The following is a 16110-nucleotide window of genomic DNA, read 5'->3' as shown; positions in this document are numbered from 1 at the left end:
AGTTATAAAGGAAGCGGGAAATATGAGCAGAGAGAGAGAGAGAGAGAGAGAGAGAGAGATTTTAAGTGTAAATTTCGCAGTCTTGAATTTATAAAAGGACCCCCCGCCAAAACAAAACAAAACAAGAAGTGTGTGATATATTTCGTGACCTCTAACCTTGTGACGGACAGGGTGCGACGCGCGGTAGGGGGGGGGGAGGAGGCGTATACCGCGTTACTAGTCATCTTAGTGTGACGGGCTGGTCGGTTGTTATGGGCGTCACACATGAAGGTTAGTGACGCCTGTTACACGCCGTCACGACTCCCTCCCTTAGTCTTAGAGTCAGCTGTTGTCACTGAAGGAAGGTTTGTGACGCTTATTGCACACCGTCATGATCTGTCGCTCAAATTTCATATAGCGTTACCATTTTATTCATAGTGCGTTACGGGGGCGTCACACAGGAAGCTTAATGACGTTTATTGCACAATCCACCACACCCACCCACTCATTCTTATCGTCAGCTGGCCAGTGTCACGTTCTGGGTGTTACGGGCGTCACACATCACTGGCTATAACGTGACGTCCTTGGTGTTACGAGGGAAGACTTAGTAGCCTCCTATTTCACCGTCACAACCCGTCACTTAAGATGGAGGTGAGGAAGTGTCGATAACCAGAATATTCACAATGACGCAACACAACAAACTTCGTAAAGCAACATGTGACGCAAAGAATGACCGACCACACCATAAATTACGCAACATAGTGTAATATAAAGCACCATTACTAGCAGGGTCGCGCGCACACACACACACACACACACACACCTGTCTGTCCTGTTATTAAGTCCCCCAGCCGTGCCAACGTCCCCTAAACCCTTCAATCTGACTACATTAACACCTCCTCCTCCCTGTCTATTTATACCATTAACACTCTAACATCTCCTGGCTTTAAAACACACAACAATTATCTAATCACTATGTAGAGATTAGGATGGATTGGGAAAGGGATTAGCGTTAAGAGAAAGGTGGTGGTGGTGGATGATATATTAGTAATCCTAAGCCACAGTCGAGTGAGAGTATTCGGAGGCTGGACTGGGGGGGGGTGGGTGCCATATCCCTGTTACGGCGGCCGCGTCTGTATCCTGTGCGCATGACACTGATCTCGGAGGATGGAGTCGAATTTATTAACCTCTAACCAAGTCTTCTGTTCAGCCATTCGTGCGTGGTGTGATTACTTGTTTGTTGAGGAGGAGCTGTGTTGGGTGGCGGGGGCTGTGTTGGGTGGCAGGGGCTGTGTTGGGTGGCAAGGGCTGTGTGGGGTGGCGGGGGCTGTGTTGGGTGGCAGGGGCTGTGTTGGGTGGCAAGGGCTGTGTGGGGTGGCGGGGGCTGTATAAGGCTGATGACGCTTATTTATAGTCAATGAATTGATCAATCAACGTCAGATTAATGTGGACTGACAGTATTTTTCAGGCTCCCATGGATGAAAATGAGATTAAAAAGATGATAAATCTATGTTATTGATTGTAAGCAGCTGGCCATCCATCACCCGTCAGGAGAAACATATGACGATCACCGAATTTATAACATATGAACATCACTGACCTTATGAAAACAAATGAAGAACTATTAACTACTGACGACTAAACCTGAACCTTAACCTAATCTAATTACTGACGAACTAAACCTAACCTAACCTAAGTACTGACGACTAAACCTAACCTAACCTAACACAAGCTTCAGTTACTGGATTTACCCATATGGTGACCACCAAAGCTTAAAACAAATGACGATCATAGTTAAATGTTTATAGACGATAATCCCACCAGTCTCACAAAAATAAAAAGACTGTCGTAGGAAACTTATAACAAAATAATACCATAGATTTACAGATAGTTTAATAAAATCTAACACTGAAATGCCCACAGACGATAACAGTACCATACGGAAAGACAGATTTACCTGTCAACTGTCTGCGATCACAGCTCTTATAATCGTGAAATAACAAAAACAAGTGACAGTCACAACGAAATGTCAATAAATAATTATACCTCTGGATTATAAATGATGGCAGTGACAGTAATGTATCAATAAACGACCTGGAGAAGCAAACAAATAATAATTACATATACAAACAAATAATAATCACATCCACAAACAAATGACAATCAACAATAAAATAAATGACAATCGATGCCAAAGCTAATGACATTCAACACCAAAACAAATTACGATTCCTTAACAAAAATAGAACGAAAGAAAAAAAAATACCGCAAGTTCACGAAAAAGAAGAAGAAAAAAAATTCAGACACAGATCAAGGCCGCCCATCAGTCTCGGTCTGGTCGAGGCGCCACGGCGAGAGACACAATCAATCGACCAGATCGCTCGAGCAATAATTAATGAGAATTCGGCTCCCAGGAGTTCCCAGAAAACCCAGATTCATCGTACTATCGTCTAGGGTTGTTGGTCCCCGCCTGCCGTCTTGCTGCTACCGGAACGTGTCTGAGAGAGAGAGAGAGAGAGAGAGAGAGAGAGAGAGAGAGAGAATATGCGTGTACGTATGGGTGAGAGAAGCATTTTAAGTGAACATGCAAATGGGCTTATGTACAGGATATGTATGAGAAACAAAAAACATGTATAATCGCAAATAATATTAATAATAATAATAAACGGTTTATTAATAGAGTTGCAGCCGGTGGCTGAGAATATACAGACTTACTTACATTTGATTTAGACATAATGATATAATATGCATTGAATACATTTACATGGCTTAAAACAAAATCGTGAGTGTGTGTGTGTGTATACGGGCGAAACGTGCGTGTGTGTGTGAACTGGCGTGAGAGTGTGAGAGAGAGGGAGGGAGGGTGGGGTGGGCGTAAGGTCGGCGGTCCAGGTGAGCAGTATTAACGCCCACCAGGAGGATATCCTTTGTTGATGTTGTCCGTGTGTATGATGAGTGATCTCTCTCTCTCTCTCTCTCTCTCTCTCTCTCTCTCTCTCTCTCTCTCTGCTTTATTTTTCGTGATGATGAAAGCGTAAACGAAAAGGAAAGTCAAAACGAGAGAGAGAGAGAGAGAGAGATCTGCGTATCACATAATAGTAATTTTCCTCGAAGATATAATACGAAAAATTTTATCAATACTAAAATGGATTCAGTACCCGGATGAGGGGGCAATATGGGACAGTTTCGATTCCCCTTCCCCGCTCTCTCTCAGCTAGAGTTATCAGTACCTGGATACCGATAACGCAATCAGGTGTAAATTCGACCCATGTCCGATAACTCACGGTCGGAAATGTCATATTGATTGACAACTGATATCACCCCAACACAACAAAATCAGATTCCGATTTCCTGTGTCAATGTGAACGGCCTCGCTGAATAGTTCCATATATTTCAGATTCTATTTCTTGTGAAGCCATTTTATAAGTTGTGTTGTATATAACTAGAAATTGATCCCCACATATTGTTTATACCGTAATAAATCCAGGATCACCGAAAAGTCATTACTAAATGGTTGATCGTCCTCGTCTCCACCCCTAGGGCCCCTGACTCGGCTTAATACCGTGACAACAACAGAGCGCCCCGCAACGAGCATACCGGCGCGGCAATACTGATGCACATCCTACCAGCAGCGGGGTGGGGTGTTAGGTGTAATTTTCAACACCTGCGCTGCTATGGTTGAGCCAGAGGGCGTGCCGGCGTGGAGTTGATAGTCCTGATGGAGGGGAATGAACTAGGGGAGGATGGGTGGAGAAGAGTATAGGGGGGGGGGTCGGGGAAAGGTCAACATAATCCTGGACTCACGCAGCAGTTCCGCGCTATTTTTAACACCCCCCCTCCCTCCCTCCCTCCCCCCAACCTACAGCATGACATACAACTTGCGTCGATATTGCCCTGAAACTCTACCTTATATATAACTAAATGTACTCAGTGGAGAGAGCAACAAAAACTCGACGTGATAATGTTGAGAGAGAGACACGCACGAGGGCCTAAGAATGTCTACCTTCTGTCAGTCGTGTTAAAATATTCACTTCGTTTTGCGCTTCAACACAAAACTTAAAAATATCTTTCTCAACGTGATACTTTGTGCAGTGAGAGATATGTTATGAGATAAGCAGATGAGATATTGAAAATAACTCAAGTGAAATGATCCAAACCTAATCCTAGCAGATCCTAACCTAACGCTCGCAGATCTCAACTTCACCTAACGTTACCTGTTTTAGCTAACCTCTCCCTATTTCTCCCTCTACCTCTCCCTGTTTCTCCCTCTACCTCTCCCCATTTCTCCCTCTACCTCTCCCCATTTCTCCCTCTACCTCTCCCTATTTCTCCCTCTACCTCTCCCCATTTCTCCCTCTACCTCTCCCCATTTCTCCCTCTACCTCTCCATATTTCTCCCTCTACCTCTCCCTATTTCTCCCTCTACCTCTCCCCATTTCTCCCTCTACCTCTCCCTATTTCTCCCTCTACCTCTCCATATTTATAAGTGTTACTGACAGTGTTGTTGTTGATGTGTTACAGTGGCCGGGGTGTGTTACTTCCCGGTAGAGTACCAGGGCATCTTCGCCACCCAGTCCAGCATCTCCAGTATCTCTGAAGGATCTGTTCACCAGTACTCCCAGGTAGGTGTAATGACAATGACTACTACTATAACGTTCTTCAATAATAATAATAATAATAAAAATAAAGGGAAAACTAACAGCCTAATGGTACTGTTATTATTATTATTATCAGTAGTAGTCGATAGAAACAGATGAATAATGTACAATACATTTGACATCCAGAAGGCATTAATAAAAACATCTTCAGGTATAACTAATTAAATCCTGAAATTTCAAGCGACTTACCTGTGTTGCTCCTTACGTTATCACCTCCTTCGGTAATAAAGAGACACAGGTAAAATATGACGTTCTGTAGCCTTTACTCGCCCCTCCTTCGTCACCTTCCCCAGGAGACGAGATTATACAGGAAATCCCAAAAAATATAATAACCTGTTCCTAACTCTCTTTCATCGCCTACCACAGTAATTAGGTTATACAGGTAGGTTCATTAGATCAGATTCCCTGTATTGACGCCCTCATTCGTGGCCTCCTCCAGGTAACCATCCTGCCTGACGCCATCCCTGTGTGGGGCGTTTGTCACCGCAAGTTCGACAACAACGTGATCTTGAGGGACCCTACAGGAGGCGAGGACTGCTTCAGGTGCTTCCACATCTCTCTACACTCCGGCAACGTCATCCAGGTGTGTGTGTGTGTGTGTGTGTGTGTGTGCATGTATGTGTAAGGATATGTGTGTGTGTAGGGATATGTGTGTGTGTGTGTGTGGGTGGTGGTGGTGTGTGTGTGTGTGTGCGTGCGTGTGATATTCCCCTCGCCAACACTCATACATCAGTCCTTCTCTGTCCATGTCTGCTTTCAGCGATCACGACGAATCAATATACCTTGTCACCATCCCTCTCCCTACTTCACTCTACTGTAATTTGAACTAACCACCCCTCCTTCACCCCCTCCGTCAGATCTACACTGAGGGCCTCAACAAGTGCTACGCCACAGAGGCCGCCGCTCACCAGACCTGCCCGACCCTACACACCATTAAAGCCAACAGGGCGAGCGAGATCATGCTCTACAGTAAGTGGGGGAATGACTCTTGTGTTCTCGCTCATTTTCCACTTTTAATGTTCTAATTGGCTGCAGATATTAACACCAACAATTTAGCTAAGCATCTGAGAATAAATATAACTATAACAACATTGACGGAGAAAAGGTAATTTAGATGATTAGATGAAGGTCTTCCTTTTACCGACGGTGACGTAATTGAACCGGGAAATGAATGTGGTGGTCTTTGAGCCAATCAGCGCCGTACAAGACCACCAGGTGGGAAAGTTTGTTTCTATTTACATTCAAGACGTCACGTCGGTGTTACATCCGTCTGCTGGAAATGAGACGGTGACTTTCATCAGACAGGCCTTTGTTTTGGTAGCTGGGGTTCCTCAACACCTCAGAATCTAGTCAAAACTTATATGAGTTAAGTAATACTGAGATTACAGCTCAAATTACGCCAGGGACAACTTGAACATTTTGTTTCGTCTTCCTTCCTCAGAATCTCGGAGCTTCACGCAGGATGGACAGATCGACCGTGTCTTCTGTCCCATCAGCGGCCGCTTCCGTTTTACTTATGACGTCAACGACGGGACGGAGAGCTCGGTGGAGTGCCCCGACCCTACCTCAGAGCTTTCTAACTGTCCCATGGGCTCAGAGCTCCAGCTTAGGTGAGATGAGAGATTTTGATGATTAGGACTGAAGATATTTAATGGATTAGAAGCCAAGTGTTCAACATGATGTGAGTCATGACATATTTTCCCCAAATATAGAGAAGAAATATTCATATTTTAAGAGTTTACAGTTCGATGCTCAAAATTATTCTTGTGGGTTTTAAGTCAATAAAACAAGTGAATCACAACGCCGGTTCATCTTGTCGTTGGTACAGGTTCAGGAGGTGTTCCTTCGGTGAGCTGGAAATGGGTCTGAGGTGCCTGGGAGACTGGCAGGGACACGACGGTCACCAGTACCTCGCCCTGTGGGACCCCAAAGTCACCACCGACAACCAGCCTCGCTACCGCTGTGCTGTAAGTCCTCTTCTTCTTCTATCTCAGTTCCAGTGATACAGTTAATATGTCAGTGATTCCTAGGGACACACACACGACACAGTTATTATCAACCTTCTCCTGGCAGATGTACTCAGTCGAATCAGCCACCGGTCGAGTCTTCCTGAGCTTCAGTATTGACGCCACCTGCACCAACCATCTGCACAGCCCCTGGGATGGATACGAGACGATGGTGCTCACCCCCGTCACCCCCCCAGCGCCCCCTGCCGTCGTCCACACCACCGTCTGCGCCTTCCCCCGCTGGGCTCAGGGCTCCTGGCAACACCTGCAGGTGAGTTGGGTAACACGCACGGTCGACGGCTGGTCTCTCTCTCTCTCTCTCTCCGTTTTAGCTTTTCGTAATTTTAAATTATTTTACTTTTTTCTTCCTTCCATTCTATCCTCTTTTTATCTGTTACATTCATTAATACATACTTTATTGCTCCCCTTTTTATTCATAAATATGTATCCCGACAATAAGAATAATATTCCAACCACCTTTTAGTCTAATTTGTGTAACCTAAAATAACACAGAGGAAGACATTTCTCAACTGTCCCACAAACGAATGTATTTATAGCCTCTCATTAACCTCCTCCTTCTGCGTCGCCTCCTTCAGATCGACGCCAATGAGCTGTGGATTCAGGACAACGGGGCAGACAAGAAGTACCAGACGCTGTGCCTCTCCCAACACGCCCCACACGGCGAGCGGTACGCCCTCTACTCCAAGACTCAATGGTTAGTTACTCACTTCAGGTATTAAGACTTACCATAGTTACCACCTTCAGGTAAATTCGGATCACATGAAGATTAGACCCCCGGCTTATTTAACTTGATATTTAATTAAACACTAACCTAATCTAACCAAACCTAACTTAACTAAACCTAACTTGATCTAACACGACCTAACTTAACCTAATCTCCACGTCATCCCAATCCTGATATAATTTAGTACCTCTTAGTACCTATTTTCTGTTGTGTCTGAATGTTTGTCTCTTACCCACAGCGGCGAGGAGACGTTCAGTTGTATTTGGATCAAGAAGAGAGCAGTCAACGTGATAGAGTACCAGACAGGTGAGTTTGTGGTGGACAGAGAGACAGATTGATATATAGTTGGTTGATAAGAGACAGGTAGATACCACAGATAGATCAAGTTTTTAATTATACCGTAAAATAAGACAAAACAGGACCTCTTTAGTTAGACAGAGAGACAGACAGTTAACTACGACATAAACAGACAGAGAGTACAACAGCCGTCTTTAGTGTGTGTTTGTTTGTCTGTCCACAGCTTCCTACCCCAGCGAACTATACAACGCCTCCAGGATCTGCTCTGATGACATGTTCCGGGGGCAGGAATGGTTGACACAAGGACGTAAGTAACCAACCCTCTTTTACCCCCGTGTGTGTGTGTGTGTGTTGTATATGTGTTTGTTTACTTGATGTGTTATGGGAAGTCCTCTCTTTCTTTTCATCGTTTTTTTTTCTTTTCCTTTCACTCCCTGTACCACTCTCTCCTTCGTCTCTAGTTCTATCACCAATTTCTCTTTCTCTCTCTACCCTCCCCTCCCCCCCTCTCAATATTTCACAGCCTCTAACCATCTCTCTCTCTCTTCTCTCACACCAAAGGTCTCAACCCAGAGAACCTGTCGGGGTGTCCCATCACAGGAGAGTACACAGGCGTGATCCCCGACGCCCAGGAGCTGTGTGCCCGCCTCTCCTCCGACTGCAGTGACCCTCAGCACATGCACTACACCGTCAGCTCCTGCTTCAACGACACCGAGATTTATGAGGGTGAGTTTTGAGTGGATTGTCGGGAGGGGGGAGGAGGGGGAGGGGGGGGGATATTTAGGGTGAGGGGTTGTTTGTTTATGATTGTGTGTGTGTTTGTGGGAGGGTGTTTGTTTATTAATAATTGTATGTATGTATAACAGCTGGGAAGTCTTCAGGCTAAGACGGTGTTTATAAAGTCCCTTGATGTTCGTCTACACACAGTCCCTTGAAGATATCCAACATCCGAGACACAAGTAATGAAAACGTTTATTTATCCACGTTTACTGTATTATCTTGCTATGTTCGCTGTGACAAAGACGGGCAGGAAGACACAGATACATAGAGAGACGTGTAGAGGTTAATAAAGTACTTAAATCTGTGTTTCCAATATGTTACTTGTGAACCTTCGTAACAGAGACATCAAGGGACTTTGTAAACAATCCATTAAGTCCTCTCTGGACGAGCTCAATCTTGTACTAACTAATGTATTAACTGCATGATCATCTTTAATGGCTTTATTCCCTGGTCATTAACTGATTATAGATACACTAACAACCTCTCTGTGTCGACAACCACGCGGCACAGAACGAATTTTACACAGATGTTCTAAGGTGTTCCCGGAGTCTGAGTGTTACACCTCCCGTCGGCATATTTCTTAATATATTCTTAAATAATCTTAATGTTTCGGGAAGTATATTAATATATCTTGAAATGTCTTGATTTTCTTGGTATCTCTTGACCTTCCTTAACCAATATCAATATATCGTGGAGTACCTCTTAGAATTTCTTGAAGTATCTTAATATATCTTTATATAGTTTCTTGGGTCTTCTCTGGAAGGTTTCACCTCAGGGGACTGCTTGTTGCTTGTACCAGAAAAATAGCGCCACTGTTGGTAGTAGGCAGGCAGAAGTTCGTCTGGCGTGCTGGCACGTCCACCAGCTTATCATTGTGGGGCGGACGGAATGTCGGGCGTTGTCTATTGGTCGCATTGGCGCTGTTTTTATGGTACGGGCGTTTACTATAGATAGGTTAAGAAGGTGTTAGTGTGAGACGATGAGTCATGATGTTGTTGATGGTGATAGATCGCGGCCACATCAGCGGGGCAAGCAGCGCGGGCGTCGCCTCCCCCAGGCGACACCTTCGCAACGTGTACCATGTGTCAAACCCACGCTCCCTGCTGGGGGCCCGGGCCACGCGCCACGCCCTTCGCCACGCCCCCCGCCAGCTATCTTGGGCATACAACCGCGCAGCAGAACTTGGCTGGTCTGTCGACGCGCAGTTTACTACTATCGGAGCGCAGCCGCGGCGCAGGGAGCACCCGCCGAGGCAGATCTACGTCTTCCCCAACGAAGAAGTTCGCACGTCTGCGCCGAAGGCCAATGCACAGGCACAGACGCAGATGGAGGCACAGCAGCAGCGCCCACAGGACGTGGCAGGGTCTGGCGTGGTTGAGGGCACTACCCGCCTGCCATACCCTCACGAGCGACCCTTCTACTTCCGCGTCGAGTCCAAAGAGTCAGCCTGGGCTCACCTGAAGGGTCAGGAACCTGTCACCATCGAAGGTCAGAACCCAACCATGGGAGGCTCGCTGTCTGGCCTGGCCTGTCCTCTCCCGGTACTCCTGTAGCTCTTGGCCCTCCACCAGCAGTGCCGTGGCACCAGCAGCACCACCACACTCCTCCTACAAGAGCACCAGCAGTGTAAAACCTCAGTGTCGGCACCGTAGACTCCTCCTCCCTACCCCACCACGCACTGTACAGTGCCTCACTCCCCTCTACCCCTCCCCCCACCAGTGCCATGTTTGTAAACCTGCTCCCCCTCCTCCCCTCTTTCATATGGCCTCCCTTCTCTCCTTCAATTGACCCTTATGGGTTAGGGGAGGGAAGGTGTGGAGGGGGTGGGGGTTGGTAGGCACACCACGTCTGGTCGTTTTCACGCTAGATCAGACCAGCACCACCAGCACCCAGTTCACGTACCTGCACGAGTACTACCTTTTTTATTTTGTTCTGGACGACATGAAACTAACATACAGTAGACTGTTTACCTGAACTTCGGCCCGGTCCACCTGAGGGTCCAGGTTCTGTCCACCTGACTTATTGCTGGACCCAGTACACATCTGGTCTGACCGGTACAGGGATGCCTCCAAGTACCTAAACCAGCTCCTGAAAAAATAAGAACATGTCAATGTAGTTTTATGACTTTGAATTTGTTGACGAGGACTGTGAGGAGGACGAACTATATTACCAAAATAAAATGACTTAACGATCATCACAATTGACCTAAACGATTAATAAGTGAATTACAGTTGGTCGACAGTGACTTAACATCGACTAAAGACAAAATACAATAATGCGAAAGTGATTTGACTGACTCATGACTTGGAATTAATTTACAGGACCGGAAAGTGACTCACAGTACCTGCTTGTGAAAATGAAGATCACTATGACACTTTTAATTCCTTAATAATGAATGAAATACAACTAAGAAAAATGACCATTATATATATGACCTTTCTCTGACCCATCATTCTGACCTCAAGCACAGAGAACGATGCATTATGTATTTTTGAGTGATATAATATGCAAGCACCATTACCTATATTAGTAGAGGCTCAAAATTTTCACATTATTTTCGAATTATTTTCTTTTTTCTTCGCTTATTTTAGACGTAGTAGTAGTAGTGGTTGTAATTGTTGTAGTTGTTATTCACTAGCATGACTAACTCTTTCGTATATTGACGTGTGTTTGTGTGTGTGTGTTTGTTTGTTTCTCTCGCTTGAAGCATCATCGCCTTGTGTGTTTGTAAACGAGTTGTAAATAAGGAGTTGGCATGTATCTGATGGCACTGTAATTATTTATTTTATATATTGTTTACATGCATTCATACCTTCCTGTACACCTGTATCACTCATCCAATCAATGAGCCAATCAGTTAATTACTCACCCAGTCCATTAATCACTTACCCTATCATTGGGCCAATCATTTAATTACTCACTTAATCATTGAACCAATTATCGAGCAAATCAGTTAAACACCCAGCCAATCAGTTATTCAATCACCCCAAACAATGAGCTAATCAATTAATCTACCACCCAATCATTGAATCAATCAGCTAATTCCTTACCCAATCAGTGAGTCAATCAGTTAATTACTCACCCGATCATTGAACCAATCCTTTAATCATTCACCCAGTCAGTTACTCCCTCACCCAATCATCTAATTCTTCACCTAATCATTGAACCAATCAGCTAATCCCTCCCCCCCCACCCCTACACACAGAGCGAGAGTACAGGTGCCTGGGTCAGTGGTCAGAGGGCGGGGTCATGTACACCTACACACACCGCCGCGACGTGGACACCTACGAGTGTTTCGCCGGGGTGGTGGTGAGCCCTAATGAGATCTTTATCATCGAGGCGGGCACCAGCTGTAAGAGGGGACTACAACCTCTGGCTTATGGCATGAAGCTGGTCAGGCAAGGTGAGTACCAGAGAGTGAGGGGTTGGGGGAGTGAGGGAGGTGGGGTTGGGGAGTGAGGGAAGGTGAGGGGTTGGGGGAGTGAGGGAAGGAGGGTTGGGGAATGAGGGAAGGTGAGGGTTGGGGGAGGAGGGAAGGAGGGGTTGGGGGGAGGAGGGAAGGTGAGGGTTGGGGAGTGAGGGAAGGTGAGGGGTTGGGGAGTGAGGGAAGGAGGGGTTGGGGGAGGAGGGAAGGTGAGGGGTTGGGGGAGAGGAGGGAAGGTGAGGGGGTGAGGGAAGGTGAGGGGGTTGGGGAGTGAGGGAAGGAGAGGGGTTGGGGGGAGGAGGGGAAGGTGAGGGGGTTGGGGAGTGAGGGAAGGAGGAGTTGGGGAGTGAGGGAAGGAGAGGGGTTGGAGGAGTGAGGGAAGGACAGGGTGGGATAGTGAGGGAAGGTGAGGGGTTGGGGGAGTGGGGGAGTGAGGGAAGGTGAGGGGTTGGGGGAGTGAGGGAAGGTGAGGGGTTGGGGGAGTGAGGGAAGGAGAGGGTGGGTAAGGAGAGAGTGAGAGAAGGAAAGAGGGAGAGTGAATTACATAACCAACAATTCCATTCGATGGCTTAGTGGTAATTCTTGTCTCTCTCACTAATAACTCACAGTTCGAACCTCATTGACTCATATAAAGGACTTGATATACCGTTAATCTTTATACTACATAACATTTCTTATAATAAAATAAACAATATATTACGTTATATGAGGTAACTAACTGTATCTATATCGCTAAGTATATCTAGTTTAACTCGCCCTTGTGTTCCTGCTCCCCCCACAGCGACGTGTAGCGAGATCGAGGCCAGGTCGTCCACCCCCTCACCCCCCCACCTGGAGGCGTCCTCGCGTCCCCCCTGGTGGCCGCCCACTACCAAGAACCCTTGGCTTAAGAAGACTGACAGTACTGAGGAGCCGCCCTGGAACAATGAGAGTGAGTACTGGTGTTGTGTTGTGGTGTTTGTGTTACGGTGTCTGTTTTGTGTTGTGTGTGTATTGTGTTCGCGTCTGTTGTGCTTTGGTGTGTGTGTGTGTGTGTGTGTGTGTGTGTGTGTGTGTGTGTATGTATGTATGTATGTGTGTGATTACAGGAAAGGTTTGAATGTTGTTGTTATTATTATTTATTTATTTACCGTGTCCTTTTCCCTCTTCCTCACAGTTCCCAGGGCAGCTCACTCCAGCAGCGGCAGGGCCTCCTCCAGGCTCCTTCAGTCCTTGTTGGTGTCTACGCTACTGCTGCTGGCCGCCTTGTGATCCAACCTGGGCACCAACCATTTGCTCACAGTGTAGTCATGACGTCACTTGGGCCAGCCACTCGCATTACAGTGTAGTCATGACGTCACTTGTGCCAGCCAGTCGCATTACAGTGTAGCCATGACGTCACTTGTACCAGCCACTCGCCTCACAGTGTATCCATGACGTCACGACATCACATTTGGCAATCATCTCTCCTACATGTGACGCCAAAGAAGCTGTGACGTCATAGCTTACAACAAGCCAGTTTCTGAGATGCAATAGAGTTGGACACCCACATTGTCACAGCTACGGCGGTGACACTTGCATGACATCATTCATTATTATACCCAGGCATTACAAGCAGTATTTATCACATTTGTTATAGTCAAAGGAAACTCTTACCACGACATTCAGCCCATCAGATTATAAGAGCGCTGTCGATGACGTCATTCATGTCATCCACTCATACCACAGCCTGATAACACCACTCATGTCATCCACTCATACCACAGCCTGATAACACCACTCATGTCATCCACTCAGCTCCCTGCATCAGTATCATCCAATCATATCACAGAATCGACAATTACGTCATTAAAAATCACCGATTTAGCTCCTTGTATCGTTATGACGTAATTTTTAGTATCCATTCATAACACATCATAGAAGTCAACCACTCATCTCTCTGCATCCCTCTGACGTCATCTTTAGTATCCAATCACTGGCATTCTTGTTTTGCTCCTATTGCTTCTAGTCATTCTTCTTTTTTTTATATATATAGATAAATGTTATTAAGGGTTCCCGCCACAAGAGTCCAAGATATGGTTATACGTATGTCAGTCTGTCGCTTCTTGAATGTTGTCATACAGTTCAACAAAGACTTTCCATAATATTTACAAATCTGGGGATGAATTTTTTTTATTATCACCCTCTTCATTTTTTTTTTACGAGTTGATTCATCCACTTCACGTATATTTTTTTTGAGAGTCATTCATCCAAGGAGAGTTTCATCCACTCATCCATACGAGTCTTGTGTTGTGATCTCATTACCTTACGTTTACTAAGCATCTGTTGTATTAGGTGTTTGAGGCGGCGTTTAAATATTAATGTTTGTATACAGATCTGGCAACAGTGACACGTTTATTATTATTATTTTATTATTATTATTGTTTTATTATTATTTTTTGTATTAACATTTTATTATTATTATTATTATTTACAATTGTAACTCTTTTTAAGACTTACAATCAACAGATCTGAATGCAAACCCAGGAGAGGTTCCAATATGAAAATCTTTGTTGACGGATTGTTATCAGTTTTAACATCTACCTTTACTGAATTCCATTTCTAATATTTGAGCATGTAGTCAAGGAACAACAGTACTTTTATGTGATAGGTCAGAATATAGATAGATAGATAAAGACAAGGGAGAGAGAAGCCTTCGTTTTCTGTTCATGAATCAAGCTTTTTCTGGCTCCGCTTACGTGTCGCAATGTTGCTTCTTGTACCAGCATGCCTCGTCTTAATGTCTCACTACCCCAGTTCACTGTCTCCATAAATTAAGACATATTATTCATTTGTCTCATACATTTCAACATTTTGTACCTTGAATTACAGTATTTTGTTTTTTTCCTCGTGAAAATTACATACGTTACAGTATTGTTGGCCTCGGTCAGGGCAAGTTATGCTTTATTTAGTTCCGTGTTAAGTTACAGTGTTCCGTGTTACATAACATAGCTCCGTGTTACATAACATAGATCCATGTAACGTAACACAGTCCAGCCAATGTTACGGTTTTTTATAATAATATATATGTGTTACTAACTTAGACAGTAAGTTCTAGTCACTCCCAATCATTGTACAGTGATCAGCTAATCCTGGACCTCGGGATTGGTTGTATATACGTATAAATATATATATATACATAATAGAACCCGACACTTATTAATATTGTAAATACACATATGTGGCTTCCTGTGTTGAGTCAGATGTAAGGAAGTCACTTAGTCTTCTGTGTGTTGCTGTGGGACGAATCATAAGCTACGTTTATGGCTCGGGAACTATACTATATTATTTACGAATATATGAATCATAATTATCGTACATTTACATATATGATAATCTCTAACATATATCAATAAATTCATATACAAAAAATAATGGTATATTATATGTGTCTGTGTGTGTGTGTACCTTTTGTTGCTATTATTGAGGATATTGTTAATTCTCACCTATATTATATCCTTTACCCGGCATTTGTGTATATTATTCTACCAGGACAAATTATTAGTATATATTAACACTTTGTATAGGAAAGGTATATACATATAGGTCTTTACTTTCGTGAATATATGATGTTTTTGTTTCTCAATATATCTGGTTCAGCTCAACATGACCAGACTCGCCCTGTAAATAAATGTAAATAGAGGAGTTTATGGCTGAATTAGCATGTGATATTGTTTGTAAATGATTATTGTATTATTTGACAGTAAATTGTGTGCACTGATGTATTGTTTTCCTTAACCCTAATGAGGATTTGTTTGTACACGCCACATACATACATACATACACAGTACATACATACATACACAGTACATACATACATACACAGTACATACATACATAGTACATACACGCTACCAAATAAAAAAACAAAACAAGCTGGGAATAATACACACAATTACGTTTATAGGAAGTTCTATAACATAGTGACTCTCAGACCCTTATAGGTGATGAGGCAGAGTGAAGGAGAGAGAGAGAGAGAGAAAAAGAGACGTACATGTGAAGAGAGAGAAAGTAGAAACCAAAACGAGAGTGAGAGTGACAGATACAAGGGTTGAGAAATCGAAAGAGAAATACAGATAGAAACAGAGGAATGAAGAAGACAAACACATATAGAAACAGGAAAAGAGTAGTGAAGATAGACACAGAGAGACAGGGAAGAAGGAAGGCGTATCCTTGGAAGGGGAAAAGGCGTATCATAAGAGA

At 44.4% G+C, this 16110-nt stretch overlaps 1 protein-coding gene across 2 annotated transcripts in view; it reads left to right on the top strand.

Annotated features, from left to right (window-relative positions):
- Positions 1-15628, top strand: part of LOC121880398 — a 28534-nt gene extending 12906 nt beyond the window's left edge. Inside the window, exons 2-15 of one of the 2 annotated variants that reach the window (XM_042387586.1) lie at positions 4501-4601; positions 5077-5220; positions 5495-5606; positions 6079-6247; positions 6466-6604; positions 6711-6914; positions 7240-7358; positions 7627-7694; positions 7909-7992; positions 8247-8411; positions 9474-9953; positions 11671-11868; positions 12671-12820; positions 13046-15628. In XM_042387586.1, coding sequence (XP_042243520.1) covers positions 4501-4601; positions 5077-5220; positions 5495-5606; positions 6079-6247; positions 6466-6604; positions 6711-6914; positions 7240-7358; positions 7627-7694; positions 7909-7992; positions 8247-8411; positions 9474-9953; positions 11671-11868; positions 12671-12820; positions 13046-13140 — 2228 coding nt within the window. In that variant the 3' untranslated portion in view covers positions 13141-15628. The remainder of the gene's footprint in view (positions 1-4500; positions 4602-5076; positions 5221-5494; positions 5607-6078; positions 6248-6465; positions 6605-6710; positions 6915-7239; positions 7359-7626; positions 7695-7908; positions 7993-8246; positions 8412-9473; positions 9954-11670; positions 11869-12670; positions 12821-13045) is intronic. The other variant, XM_042387587.1, reaches the window with a different exon arrangement.
- The last annotated feature ends 482 nt before the right edge of the window (positions 15629-16110 follow it).

This window comes from Homarus americanus, unplaced genomic scaffold (genome assembly GCF_018991925.1).
Source record: "Homarus americanus isolate GMGI-L3 unplaced genomic scaffold, GMGI_Hamer_2.0 scaffold50165, whole genome shotgun sequence".
Lineage (NCBI taxonomy): Eukaryota > Metazoa > Arthropoda > Malacostraca > Decapoda > Nephropidae > Homarus > Homarus americanus.
Note: the sequence above shows the minus strand (reverse complement) of the source record. Positions and strands in the feature narration are given on the sequence as shown.